The 15,480-nt window shown below is 41.4% G+C and overlaps 1 protein-coding gene across 5 annotated transcripts in view; it reads left to right on the top strand.

Moving 5' to 3' along the window:
* Positions 1 to 15,480, top strand: part of NLRX1 (NLR family member X1) — a 78,195-nt gene that overhangs the window by 49,624 nt on the left and 13,091 nt on the right. For 4 of the 5 annotated variants that reach the window (XM_077250580.1, XM_077250578.1, XM_077250579.1 and 1 more), the window contains exon 4: positions 9,257 to 9,873. In XM_077250580.1, the coding sequence (XP_077106695.1) occupies positions 9,257 to 9,873 (617 nt within the window). Of the gene's footprint in view, positions 1 to 7,099; positions 7,192 to 9,256; positions 9,874 to 15,480 lie in introns of those variants that run through there. The other variant, XM_077250581.1, reaches the window with a different exon arrangement.

Raw genomic sequence — 15,480 nt, 5'->3', positions numbered from 1 at the left:
TTGTTGAACACATGTTTATTTCCTTTGTGTGTATTGGAATATCACAAAAAAGGTAAATTGGACATACTTTCACACAAAACCCCAAAATTGGTCCGGACAAATTGGTGGCACATTTTCAAAATTGCTGGTTAACAGCTTTGTTTCAAACATGTGATTCTCGTTCAAACTCACCTGTGGCAAGTAACATGTGTGGTAAATACGAAAAGCACAACTGAAAGCATATAAAAAGGGGTGAAGTTAACTGAATGTTTGCATTGTGTGTCTTTGTGTGCCACACTAAGCCTGGAAAACAGAAAGAGAAGAAAGCTGACCACTTGAGAACCAAAACTGTTGAATAATTTCAACAATCTCAAGGTTACAAGTCCATCTTGATGTTTCTTTGTCCAGGGTGCGCAACATAATCAAGAAGTTTACAAACCATGGCACTGTAGCTAATATTCGTGGACATGGACGGCAGAGAAAAATTGATGAAAGGTTGAAATGCAGGATAGTCCAGATGGTGAATAAGCAGCCCCAATCAAGTGCCAAATAAATTTTATCTGCAGGCTCAGGGTGAATCAGTGTCAGCGCCAACTATCCGTTGACATTTAAATGCAATGCCAGGAGACCCAGGAGGGCCCCACTGAGACAAGCACGTAGAAAAGCTAGACTGTATCAAAAAGTACGTAAGTCAAAATCCTTCTGGGAAAGTGTCTTGTGGACAGATGAGACCAAGATGGACCTTTTTGGTAAAGCAAATCATTCTACTGTTTACTGAAAACGGAATGAGGCCTTCAAAGAAAAGAACAGAGTACCAGCAGTTAAATATGGTGGAGGTTCAAAGATGTTTTGGGGTTGTTTTGCTTCCTCTGGCAGTGGGTGCCTTCACTGTGTGAAAGGCATCATGAAATCTGATTGATTTTGGGAGGCAGTGTAGTGTAGTCTCAGAAAGATGAGTTTTAGTCGTAGGTTTTGGGTCTTCCAGCAGGACAATGACTCCAAACATACTTCAAGAAGCACCCAGAAATGGATGTAAACAAAGAACTGGAGAGTTCTGAAGTGGCCTGCAATGATTCCGGATCTAAATCCCATTGAACGCCTGAGGAGAGATGTTAAAATTGCTGTTGGGAGAAGGCACCCTTCAACTATGAGAGACCTGGAGCAGGTTGCAAAAGAAGAGTGGTCCAAAATTTCAGTTGAGAGATGTAAAAATCTTGTTGGTGGTTATAGGAAGCGACAGATTGCAATTATTTATTCCAAAGGATGTGCTACCAAATATTAAGTTGAGGGTGGAAACAAATTTGTCCAGCCTATTTTTAGGGTTTTGTGTGAAATTATGTCCAATATACAATTTTTTTTCCTGTGTGTTTTTTTTTTTTAGTTGGTCCAATACACACAAAAGAAATGTGTAAAATAAAACAAATGTAATTGCAGTACATTTCTGGGAGAAATACTTCATTTTGTGGAGCAATTTAAAGGTTGCCAACACTTTCAGCCATGACAGTAAGTATAGAAAAAGCCTAATCTGACTGTTGTGTGCTACTGTTGGGCTGAAGTGGATTGAAAATGGGAGTGGTAGTCTTAGTTAGAGATGTGCGAACCCAAACAGTGAAGTTCGGGGTCCGTACAGAACACCTAGTGTTTGAGCATGGACCCCAAACATGGACTTCTTCTGAAAGTCTGCGTTACTGTTCGTATTTGGCTGCCAAACATCGTCTGTTTCCCACACATGACAGCGTGAGAAACACCGGTGGCTCTGAATGATCATTACTGCCGGTCAGAGAGCTGCGATTCACACGCTGTCAGATATTAAAGGTTACCTCCAGGCACAGGTGTCTGCTAATGAAAGAGCATTATTAACAGCGAGAGCAGGCCACACTGATGAGCTTATTCATCAGCCAGCGCCTGCGCTATAAATGAATGAAGAAAATGACCTGAGGTCTCTTCTATTTTTGATAACCAGAGCAGGCAAAACTGACAGCTGAGGGCTGCAACCCTCAGATGTCAGCTTTATCATGACTGGTTATCAAGAACAGAGGGATCCCACACCGTTTTTTTTAATTATTTAAATAATTTAAAAAAATGACATGGGGTCTCCATAATTTTTGACAGGTAGCTAAGTTAAAGCAAACAGCTGGGGGCTGGTGTTCTCAGACTGGTAAGGAGTCATGGGTGTTGCCCGCCCCCCGGCCTAAAAAAGCAGCTACCCCAGAAAAGGTACATCTATTAGGTGCGTCAATTCTGGCCCTTTGCCCGGCTCTTCCAACTTGCCCTGGTGCAGTGACAAGGGTGGTAAGGTAATAGTTGTGGGGTTGATGTCAGCTATTTTATGGATGCTGACATCAAGCCCACAGGTGAGTAATGGAGAGGCATCTGTAAGATGCCCCATTACTAACTCCATGGTTAGACTGTAAAAAAGACACAGCCAAAAATAGTCCTTTAATTGAAATAATGACACAAACTCATTTATTTTAAATAGAAAAGGGGAAAGTTACCTTGCACTTAGTCCACTGAAGCCCATGTCTCCTGGAAAAAAGAAAAATAACAAACAGCCATATCCCTCAGATAATCCATACTGTCCTATGATGATCTGGATGATTGATAGCGGTCACGTCAGTGAATAAAAAAAAAATGGAAAAAAAAAATGGCGTGCAGTGCCCCGCAGCAGAGGATGGCTGAGGGCTGATGTTAATATTCTGGGAAGCGCTCTGTGTAAAAAAAAAAAAAAAAAACTTGATACGTGCGCACTAGCTCCTTTTGACATCACCGGCTACTGTGCCTCCTGATTGGTTTATCGTGCACTTGCGCAAATACATACCGGCTATGCCGCGCGTCTGAATCTCCACTGTGAGATCAGGCGCATGCGTACTATTTCATGTCTGATGTAAGTGACACATGGGTGCCTTGATTGTGCAATTGCATATCGACAACATGGATTACTCCACTCTCCATATTCCTCGTGATACGGGGACTTGGACGTGCTGCCTCCTCACCTCAGCTGGAAATTATTATTATTGCTTATGGTTGGGATATATAAGAGGCTGATATTGACCACTGGTATAACTTCACCCCTGGGGAAGGCGATATTCAGTGTAGATACGCATGGGGTACCTGCTCTCCTGGCTGAACATAGCACTTTAGGAAGGGACTCGTGGCTGCCTAGTGCTCTTTGAGCGTGTACCGGCTGGATCCACATTTGTTAATGGCTCTGTCATTCTTAAACAGAGCATTTCTTCCTGTCAACTATGCTGATTTGCATGGTATCTGTTAATATTTTTTCTAGATAATTTTTTTTAGCTCACTTGATAGGGCTGGCACCACACCATCGTCCCATTTGCGTTTTTCAATGTGATCTGATTTTCAATACTTACTTGCATTTTGCTATCAATTTCATTCTTATGTATAATCCACATGTAAGAAAAAATGAGGGCACTCACCAGTCTTCACGAGATTCAAACCTTTATTGATAACAAGTCCAAATAAAATTCATGGCCGGAGATGACAGAGCCGAAGCTCGTGTGAGTAGGGGAGAACCGGGACGACGGCCGTTTCGCGCTGTGCTTGCGCTTCTACGGGTCAATTTGTGGCAAGGTAAGGTGGCGGAAATATAGTGCCGGCTATGACACCTCCCCCCACCAGCCAAAACCCCTCCCACAACCTTAAAATACACAAACTATTAAAAGCACACATAAAAACAAAACAAAAGAAATGGAATACTACACATGACTTTAGATATTGCACATCACAGCTAATATTACAAGCATTTGCTGTTATTCCCGAAAAACCGGTACTCCTAATTACAGATCATGTTATGTCCATTGCATCAAATGAGTTTACTAGAACCGCAGGCTATCTTACTATCTCATTCATAAGAATATGGACATATCCACCCTGTCATTAAAACCTAGTGGTCCCATCGCGTTACTACGCATAATCCACTTAGCTTCACACCTAAGGAGCAAATTATCCAAGTCTCCCCCTTTAACTGGTAGACTCACCTTCTCAAGTCCCGCAAAGGTCAGGCTTTCTACATTGCTCCCATGTTTTTCTTTTATGTGGGTGATCAGCCGTGGTACACCTTTACCTGTTATTACCGACCTGCAATGCTCACGAAACCGAACATACATCGGTCGTATCGTTTTACCTACATAGTAATGCCTACAGGGGCAAAAGACCACGTAAACTACGTGGTCTGTTTTGCATGTGATAAAATCGTTAACTACATGTTCCAATGCTCCTATACGTAATACCCGATCTGTTGTATGTAGTTTACAATACGGACAGTGCCCGCACCTAAAATTCCCTTTCGGAACCATAGAATTCAACCAATTCTGATTCGGCCCAATGATGCGGTTTTTTACTAATTTATCTCTCAATCTGACACTCCGTTTGTTGGCTATCAACGGGCCTCTGGCTACAACCTCCGCCAAATCTTTGTCTCGCCCTAAGATGTGCCAATTCTTTTTGATAGCCAATCGTATCTGTCGATCCATATTATTGTACGCAAAACAAAAAGTGAATCTTTTCCCTGCACTACAATTTTGGCTAGGTGATGTATATTCACTCCCCATTTTTCTCTCATAAGCTACTCTATTTTTTGCTGACTCTTAACAATTTACGTGGATAACCCCTCTGTTCAAATCTACATAACATCTCTTCTGATTGACGTTCAAAGCCTTCATTGGTATTATTTACTCTACTTACTCTTAGGAACTGACTGCGGGGTAACGCCTGCTTTCTATGCACCGGGTGAAAACTCTTAAAGTGCATCATAGTATTGGCTGCCACAGGTTTACGATACAATGATGTACAAATCTTATCATCTTTAATCTCAACTAAAACATCCAGGAATTCCAACCGACGCCCTCCAAACACTGATGTGAAGGCCATGTTCATCCTATTATTCCTGTTAAGTTGAGATACAAAATCATTGAAAACCTCCTCAGTACTATCCCAGATCACTACTACATTGTCGATATATCTTTGATAAAATTTAATATGTTGCAAAAAACTGTTATTATCTACATAAATGTATCTCTCCTCAAAAAGGGCTAAAAACAAATTGGCGAAAGTACAAGCTGCCGGAGTACCCATCGCAGTCCCCACTTCTTGTACATACCATTCATCCAAAAACATAAATGCATTGTGAGTCAGGATAAATTCCAAACCTTCACATATGAACCTGATAAATTCACGACTTTTATCCGTAGTGCACAAAATCTGCTCAATGGCCTCCACCCCTATCTTCTGGGGAATCCTCGTATATAAGCTTTCCACATCTATCGAGGCTAAGGAATAATTATCCTGCCTTTCGAAATCTTGAATACTTTCAAGGAAAGAATTAGTATCCTTTAAATACGCAGGAACATCCTTAAGTAACGGCCGTAACAACCAATCAATGTACTGGGACAGGGGCTCAGTGAGCGATCCTATCCCAGCCACGATTGGCCATCCTGGAGGGCAGAGAACAGACTTGTGCACTTTAGGAATATGGTACCAGTGGGGTCTGGTGGGATACTCCGGCAGCAGTTTCTCCGCTTTCTTTTGTGTGATAATACCCAATTCTACATATTTCCTTTAAAAGGATCTCAACTCCATTTTGTACTTTTATACAGGGCTTCTGGGCAACGACCTATATACTGTCTCATCTGATAATTGCCTTTTTGCCTCAGCGATATAGTAGGATCTGGGAAGCAAAACTGTTTTGCCCCCCTTATCGGCAGCTCGCACCACCGTATCTTCCCAAGTACGTATCTCCTGCAAGGCTTTATTTTCCTCCATCGTCAAATTGTTCGGGGGTTTCTGATATATAAGTGCCTCTACATCCTTAATGACTTGCGCTTCAAATAGATCCACCAGGTTACCAGGGGAAACTACCGGCATAAACCTAGAGGGAACTCCTCCCCTAAACGGGACTATCTTATCCCCATCTAGCTGCTCGCGACGACCGGGATCTTCATTTATGCCCAATAATAATCTAGCATCCTATCCTACATCAGCTAAAGCCCCCGTACCTGCCATAAACCCCAACGGGCCAATTGCACATGGAATCTCTCCCTCTAGAGCATTACTGGCCTCAGCTTTATTATTGAATGTTTTAAAGCAGATGAATTTTCCTGATGGATTTAAATAAATCAATTTTAAAATCAGTCATGTTGAAATCCTGCGGGATGCAGAACCCCAAACCTTTCCATAATCATTCTTATGCTTGTAGTCACATTGTGAAATCTGAACACGCATTATTGTGCTTGATGGTGTTACCTTATTTATGTCCTGGGGTGGACCTTAGCTGGTCAGATTTTGCTAGCCTTCTTTGGCATTTTTAAATGTTTTTATTGTTGTTGTATATTTATGTCTTTTTGTGTATCTAAGTATAAATAAAAACTATACTTCTTTTTTCTCTTTAGTTTCTAGTCTAATTTTTAGTATGCAGTAGGTTGATCCATGAACTAGATATTTATTCTAATTTGTTGTTTGATTTCTTGTGCCCGCTGCTATATATATATATATATATATATATATATATATATATATATATATATATATATATATATATATATATATATATATATATATATATATATATATATATATATATATAATATGCCCCACATTGTTAAAAAAATGCGTGGGACCCCTATGTTCTTGATAACCATCCATGATAAAGCTGACAGCTGAGGGTTTCAGCCCACAGTTGTTAGTTTTGCCATTCTGATTATCAAAAATAGAACAGACCCTATGTCATTTTTTTTTATTATTATTTATTTTTATCACAAGCGCCAGCTGATGAATACTCCCATTGGCGGTGTCTGCTCTCGCTGTTCTCAGCAACAGCAGGCGTAGGTTGATGGGAGTAATACTCTTTCATCATCCAACGCCTGTGACCAGCGGTAACCTTTTTACCACTGATCACCACTGTTGGCTCTCTGTCTTCTGACAGCACGTGAACCACAGCTCTCTGAGCGACGGTAATGATCTTACCGCCAACCAACCCCGGTACCGTAGGTGATAGCTGGAAGTGACGGCCCTGCTCACTTGTGCTGTTCCTCCTCAATAACAGGTGCGCCTCTCCTGTTGCTGCCTCTGCACTGTTCTTCTTGACCGTCAGTGGAAGTCTCTCAGGCGGAATGGACGGGTCCTCAACTCTTGACAGGTGTCATCTGGTCTCGGAGGCTTGACAAGCGTAAGGTGCAGATCCTGGCTTTGACCAGTGTAAGTGGTACTTGGATATCTTTGGGGAATCCTGACCTTGCCAGGCAATGGCTGGCACCTGGATGGCGCAGACTTCAAACTGAGGCCTGTCACATGTGTCTCAGCGGTGTCTCTGGAACACATCTGCTCTGCTCTCTTCCTTGATGCCAAATCTCCTAGTGGTTGTGCATGCAGTGCTTTATATCAAGAAAATGTTTCCTGTGGGGCTCCTGATCCAGTCCAGCACATGAGGTCGCTCCAGCACACTTTGGTTCTGCTTGATTTCAGCTGGCCAGCAGATGGCAGTCTCTCCTCATTAATGGCACATCCTGGAAGAGTTCTCCAGAGAGATCATGGCTTTTTGTTACACTTGAAATGATGGACCAGATGTTTTATCTGCCATTGCCACAACCTGAGACATTTCAGCAAACAGAGACACACCATATAAAAACAGCCAGGTTTTATGGGCGTACTATAATGTCCAGTCTTCAGGGCAATGTCAGAGAGGGTGATCACCAGGCCGGTGGCAAGCGCGGGAAATCTTACATTTGTCAAAATGAATCCGGTATGGATCAGTGATGATTTTCTTTCATGGCTAATGCCATTGATTACATTTGCTAAATCATCTATCTGCTGACACAAGTTAAAATGTCTCATGCTCTGCTGGGCATCTACTTCCGGCCCATCATGACATTTATTCTGCAGTACAGCTGATGCAGGGGTTGCCGTTGCTAGATTTACACTGCCACACATCTCCTTGTTTGCCCCAAGCTAATTCCCTACTGTTCGGCTTTTGCCACTTCAGAGCCACTCCAGCCACACATTACCTGGCTGCCCACTGTGTATTATAGTGCTGTACAGCACTGCTGCTGTGACATTCGTCGGTTTCCTGGGGTCCTGTATCACATGCCATCTTTCTCTTTTATGGTATGTCACTTTTGTAGTATGTATATACAGTGTATCTATTTATCCATTTAAGTATTTATACATTTATTGGTGTATTTGATAGATATATGCTACATTTCATTTTGTATGTAACTAGTTTAATAAGAACCTAGCCATTAGCCCCCTCCACATATACGTCTTATGTATACACTTGTCGTGAGCCATCTTTTATTTTTTCTGTGTATTGCTTCCCACTATTTTAATATATTGTAATTTTATGTAGTAATACAATACATACCTTTTTAATATATTTTTCTTCTTTTGTGGTCATTCGTTCGTCTCTTGTGTAGTTATATATATTTTTTCGTGAATACCGACATATATCAAACAATTGTAATATTTTCTTATTTGGATGTGTGGTTAAGCCTGTGTATTAAAACACTTATAAGGGGCTCAATAGAGTTCTATGAGACCTCAGTAAATTTATTCATCACAAATCAAATATTTAGGATAAATTAATCAAAGCTGGCAAGATCAAGTCTCCAACCATCTGCCTGACTCTACTAAGACTTTTTTTTTTTAAATGTTGCTCTTCATTGATAAGGTGAGGGCTTGTTTTTGCTGTTTGAGATGCCTTTTCATGGTGTCATAATTCTTTTTTTTTAGTTTTTTTTTTTCTTTTTGTTAGGTGGGCATGGGAACAAAAAAGAAAGAATTATATTTTTATAGCATTCACTTTGCAAGTTAAAAAAAAGTGTTAGTTTAGAAATTTGGGTTGTAAAAGACTTTGCAATGCCAATTATATGCATTTTTTATTTTCATATATTACAACATAATTAAGCATTTTTTTTATTAGCAATAGGTTTCTTTCTCCATTGTTCAATTATATAAAAAAGTTTTTTTTTTCAGTTAAAATCTGTGCCCCAGGTCAAATTAACTGTGCAGAATTTATGTAACGTGTAGCTGAGGATACGATACTTAATTTGGTTCCACTATTATTGCTCAGCAATAACATGAGTACATGAGTAAGGACAAACATAAAAATAAATTTATTGTGCAAGTTCATTGTGGGGCTTAATGAGATGGTATATAAAAGTTTGTATTACTTTTTTTAATTTCATATTGTAATGCATATTCTTAAAGTTTTACAGCCTTGTTTCTAAGTGGCTTAGATAAATCTTAAGATTTTTTTTTTTCAAAGATCCCATAGAAGAGCATCGGCAACGCCTGTCAGCTTGGTTTAGTTGTTTGCCTACTGAAGAAAGGAGTTTTGGACCTTCCTTTGCCCTAGACTCCATTCATGTTGATCCTGTTATCCGTGAGAGTTCTCCAGAAGATATTCTGCGCCCACTGTCGGAGCCAACGTTGCAAGCTCAATTGCAAAGCCCAATCTATCCTCAGAGTATGCCTGTGTCTCAGCTGTTCCAACCAGACACAACTGGAAAATCTGTTAGAAATGTGGTTCTTTTTGGCACGGTTGGTACTGGAAAGAGCACGTTAATTCGAAAACTTGTACTGGATTGGTGCCATGGACGAAGCAGTGAGTTTCAGTTAATCATTCCCCTTTCTTGTGAAGATCTGTCCCAAGTTACCGCTCCTGTATCACTTACGCGGCTCATCAACAAGAAGTATCTTCATCTTCGGGAACTGTTACCCTCACTGCAACATTATTCTGGCGTGCTCTTCATACTCAACAGCCTAGAATGGATGAATCTAGATTTCAGAATGGCCAACACTGAGCTATGTAGTGATCCGAATGACCCAATGCCACCAGCAGCTATCCTTGTAAATCTTATAAGAGGATACCTGCTTCCGGAGGTGAGCAGCATGCAGACAACGCACTAATAAGAATGACTCATACAGGCACAGATGGGATTGAAAATGCATTAACTCTTTTGAAAATGGTAAAGGTTTGTTTAACCTGTTAAATGCTGATGTCAAACTCTGACGTGATCACAGAGTACATATGACAGCCGGGGTCTGTTGAAGACCTCCGCGATTGTCAATTCAGAGCTTCTTTGAAACTCTGCCTGTGGCCGGGCTTTGAGGTAGGCCTTAGTTTAGTACAAGCGATCACAGTTTCAAGTCCCCTAAGGGCACCAATACAGTGATATTGATATATATATATATATATATATATATATATATATATATATATATATACATATATATATATATATATATATATATATATATATATATATATATATACACACACACACATATATATATATATATATATATATATATATATATATATATATATATATATATATATATATACAAATGAGAAAAAATGCACTTGTGTGGCATCACCACGTTCAACGAACAAGAATAGGCATAAGAAAGAGGATAAGGAAAAGTTCAGCAAATATAAATATCTCCTAAAACAGCACTTTTATTAACTTTTTTCATTAAAAGAAAAATCCTTAAAATCTCCGCACTCAGAAAAGTCCGATATAGCAAAATATAAAATAACTAGATGGTGGCCCGATTCTAACGCATCGGGTATTCTAGAATATGTATGTATATAGCAGCCACATAGTATATAGCACAGGCCACATAGTATATAGGAGCCATGTAGTATATAGCAGACAAATAGTACGTGGCCTGTGCTATATACTATGTGGCTGCTATATACATACATACATACATACATACATTCAGTTAGGTCCATATATATTTGGACAGAGACAACATTTTTCCAATTTTGGTTATAAACATTACCACAATGAATTTTAAACAAAACAATTCAGATGCAGTTGAAGTTCAGACTTTCAGCTTTCATTTGAGGGTATCCACATTAAAATTGGATGAAGAGTTTAGGAGTTTCAACTCCTTAACATGTGCCACCCTGTTTTTAAAGGGACCAAAAGTAATTGGACAGATTCAATAATTTTAAATAAAATGTTCATTTCTAGTACTTGGTTGAAAACCCTCTGTTGGCAATGACTGCCTGAAGTCTTGAACTCATGGACATCACCAGACGCTGTGTTTCCTCCTTTTTGATGCTCTGCCAGGCCTTCACTGCGGTGGTTTTCAGTTGCTGTTTGTTTGTGGGCCTTTCTGTCTGAAGTTTAGTCTTTAACAAGTGAAATGCATGCTCAATTGGGTTGAGATCAGGTGACTGACTTGGCCATTCAAGAATATTCCACTTCTTTGATTTAATAAACTCCTGGGTTGCTTTGGCTTTATGTTTTGGGTCATTGTCCATCTGTAGTATGAAACGACGACCAATCAGTTTGGCTGCATTTGGCTGGATCTGAGCACACAGTATGTCTCGGAATACCTCAGAATTCATTCGGCTGCTTCTGTCCTGTGTCACATCATCAATAAACACTAGTGACCCAGTGCCACTGGCAGCCATGCATGCCCAAGCCATCACACTGCCTCGGCCGTGTTTTACAGATGATGTGGTATGCTTTGGGTCATGAGCTGTACCACGCCTTTGCCATGCTTTTCTCTTTCCATCATTCTGGTAGAGGTTGATCTTGGTTTCATCTGTCCAAAGAATGTTCTTCCAGAACTGTGCTGGCTTTTTTAGATGTTTTTTAGCAAAGTCCAGTCTAGCCTTTTTATTCTTGATGCTTATGAGTGGCTTGCACCGTGCAGTGAACCCTCTGTATTTACTTTCATGCAGTCTTCTCTTTATGGTAGATTTGGATATTGATACGCCGACCTCCTGGAGAGTGTTGGTCACTTGGTTGGCTGTTGTGAAGGGGTTTCTCTTCACCATGGAGATTATTCTGCGATCACCCACCACTGTTGTCTTCCGTGGGTGCCCAGGTCTTTTTGCATTGATGAGTTCACCAGTGCTTTCTTTCTTTCTCAGGATGTACCAAACTGTAGATTTTACCACTCCTAATATTGTAGCAATTTCTCGGATGGGTTTTTTCTGTTTTCGCAGCTTAAGGATGGCTTGATTCACCTGCAAGGAGAGCTCCTTTGGCCGCATGTTTACTTCACGGCAAAACCTTCCAAATGCAAACACCACACCTCAAATCAACTCCACGCCCTTTATCTGCTTAATTGAGAATGACATAACGAAGGGATTGCCCACACCTGCCCATGAAATAGCCTTGGAGTCAATTGTCCAATTACTTTTGGTCCCTTTAAAAACAGGGTGGCACATGTTAAGCAGTTGAAACTCCTAAACCCTTCATCCGATTTTAATGTGGATACCCTCAAATGAAAGCTGAAAGTCTGAACTTCAACTGCATCTGAATTGTTTTGTTTAAAATTCATTGTGGTAATGTCTGTAACCAAAATTAGAAAAATGTTGTCTCTGTCCAAATATATATGGACCTAACTGTACATATTGTAGAATACCCGATGCGTTAATACAGGCCACGCAATATATAACAGTGGCCACGCAGTATATAACACAGCCCACGCAGTATATAGCAGCCACGCAGTATATAACACAGGCGACGTAGTATATAACACAGCCCACATAGTATCGAACACTGGCCACGTAGTATATAGCAGCCACGCAGTATATAACGCAGCCCACGTGGTATATAACACTGCCCACGCGGTATATAACACTGTCCACGCGGTATATAACACTGGCCAACTAGTATATAGCAGCCCACGCGGCATATAACACAGCCCACGCGGTATATAACGCAGCCCACGCGGTATATAGCGCAGCCCACATGGTATATAACGCTGCCCACGTGGTATATAACACTGCCCACGCGGTGTAAAACACAGCCCATGCGGTATATAACACTGCCCCCGTGGTATATAACACTGGCCAAGTAGTATATAGCAGCCACGCTGTATATAATGCAGCCCACACGCTATATAACACTGCCCACGTAGTAGCAGTGTGGGCACATATCCGTGTTAAAAAAAGATAATTAAAACAAAAAATAGTTATATACTCACCCCCTGGGATCCAGCGAAGCTGTCGCTATGCGCGCGGCTGACACCATCTTCCGTTCCCAGAATGCATTGCGAAATTACCCAGATGACTTAGCGGTCTTGCGAGACCGCTAAGTCTTCTGGGTAATTTCGCAAAGCATCTCTGGTAACGGAAGATGGCGGCCGGCGTGAGCGCATAATCGGACTACGGAGGGTGAGTATAGCAGGTTTTTTGTTTATTATTTTTAACATTAGATCTTTTTACTGCCTATGCAGCGTCAATAGTAAAAAGTTGGGGACACATATGGTTAATAGCAGCGGTAACGTTACCCCGCGGCATAGCGCGGTCCGTTACCGCTGGCATTAACCCTGTGTGAGCGGCGAGTGGAGGGGAGTATGCGGGTGCCGGGCAGTGACTGCGGGGAGTATGGAGCGGACGCCGGGCACTGACTGCAGGGAGTGTATGGAGCGGGCGCCGGGCACTGACTGCAGGGGAGTAGGGGGAGGGACTAATCGGACTATGCCCGTCACTGATTGGTCGCGGCAGCCATGACAGGCAGCTGGCGAGACCAATCAGCGACGCGGGATTTCCGTAACGGAAGTTGCTGACAGAAAGACGGAAGTACCCCTTAGACAATCTAATATATAAAGCTGAATGTGTGTGTGTGTGTATGTATGTATGTATGTATGTATGTCCGGGATTGGCATCTGAACCGTAGCAGCTACAGCCACAAAATTTTGCACAGTCACACGTCTGGACCCCGAGAGCGTCATAGGCTATGTTGTGAGGTGAAATTTTAACCCCGCGCTTTCCAATTCACCAAACAATTTTGCCCCTATCTACATAATGGGGAAAAAGTGAAAGGAAAAGTGTTGGAGGCGTCGCAGCTACAGGCACAAAATTTTGCACAGTCACACGTCTGGACCCTGAGAGCGTCAAAGCTATATTGTGAGGTGAAATTTTAACCCCGCGCTTTCCAAGTCACCAAACAATTTTGCCCCTATCTACATAATGGGGAAAAAATGAAAGGAAAAGTGTTGGAGGCAAATTAACAGCTGCCAGATGTGAACAAGGGGGACTTAAAGAATGACAGCGATGGCACCAAAGAGTATATACTGTACAGTTGCTAAGGTGGGGCCCCAACATGGGATAATCACACCACCACGGGGATATGAACACACACACAAAATGCGCCACACACTACCACGTGCTCGAACACATATACCACCCTCAGTGCACATTTCACCACACATACACCAACCTCGCCACATAAAAGTAGAAACACAAAAGTCGCCGCTCAAAACTCGCCACGCGCAAAACTCTCCACATGCAAAACTCGCCACACGTGCAAAACTCGCCACACGCAAAACTTGCACACGCAGAAAAATTGCCACACGCAGAAAAATTGCCACATGCACAAAAGTTGCAACACATGCAAAAGTTGCCTCACACAAAACTTGCACATACTCAAAAGGCACCACACATAAAACTCGCCACGCGCAAAACTCGCCATGCGCAAAACTTGCTGCACACAACTTGCTACACTAACCTGTCACATGCAACTCGACACACAAAAAGTTGCTACACGCATGTCGCCACACAAAACTCATCTCACAAAAGTCCCTACATGCATGTCGCCACACGCAACTCAACACACACAACTTGACACACGAAACTCGCCCTAAAACACACACAAGTCTGGTATCCTTCAAAAATAAAAATCTGATTAATAAGCAGACAAACTACAAGAGCAACAAATGTACCATATAGGAATCCGGCAGCTGTCAGTCACATGACCAGTCTATTATGTGTATGTGTGAGCTAATATATACTGCCAGGGGGTGGGCTTACTGTTGGCTGGGGATTTATCAGGCTGCCATTTTAGCTTACAAATACTGAGGTAAAAATACTGACCAAATAACGTGTGAACGAGGGCTAATACAGGAGGAGATGGCATACAGCTATATACTATATACAGGAGATGACACACAGGTATATACTATTTACAGGGGAGATGACACACAGGTATATACTATATACAGGAGGAGATGACACACAGATATATACTATATACAGGAGAGATGACACACAGGTATATACTATATAGAGGAGGAGATGACATACAGGTACATACTACATACAGGAGGAGATGACATACAGGTATATACTATATACAGGAGGAGATGACACACAGGTATATACTATATACAGGAGCAGATTACCTACAGGTATATAGTATATACAGGAGGAGATGACACAGGTATATGCTATGTATAGGAGGAGATGACATACAGGTATATACTATATACAGGAGATGACACACAGATATATACTATATATAGGTGAGATGACACACAGGTATATACTATATACAGGAGATTACATACAGGTATATCTAATATATAAAGCTGAATGTGTGTATGTATGTATGTGTGTATGTCCGGGATTGGCATCTGTACCGTCGCAGCTACAGCCACAAAATTTTGCACAGTCACACGTCTGGACCCCGAGAGCGTCATAGGCTATGTTGTGAGGTGAAATTTTAACCCCGCGCG

The sequence above is a fragment of the Ranitomeya variabilis genome, chromosome 4 (assembly GCF_051348905.1).
Source record: "Ranitomeya variabilis isolate aRanVar5 chromosome 4, aRanVar5.hap1, whole genome shotgun sequence".
Lineage (NCBI taxonomy): Eukaryota > Metazoa > Chordata > Amphibia > Anura > Dendrobatidae > Ranitomeya > Ranitomeya variabilis.
The sequence above is the reverse complement of the archived record's forward strand: the minus strand, read 5'-3'. Positions and strand labels throughout refer to the sequence as shown.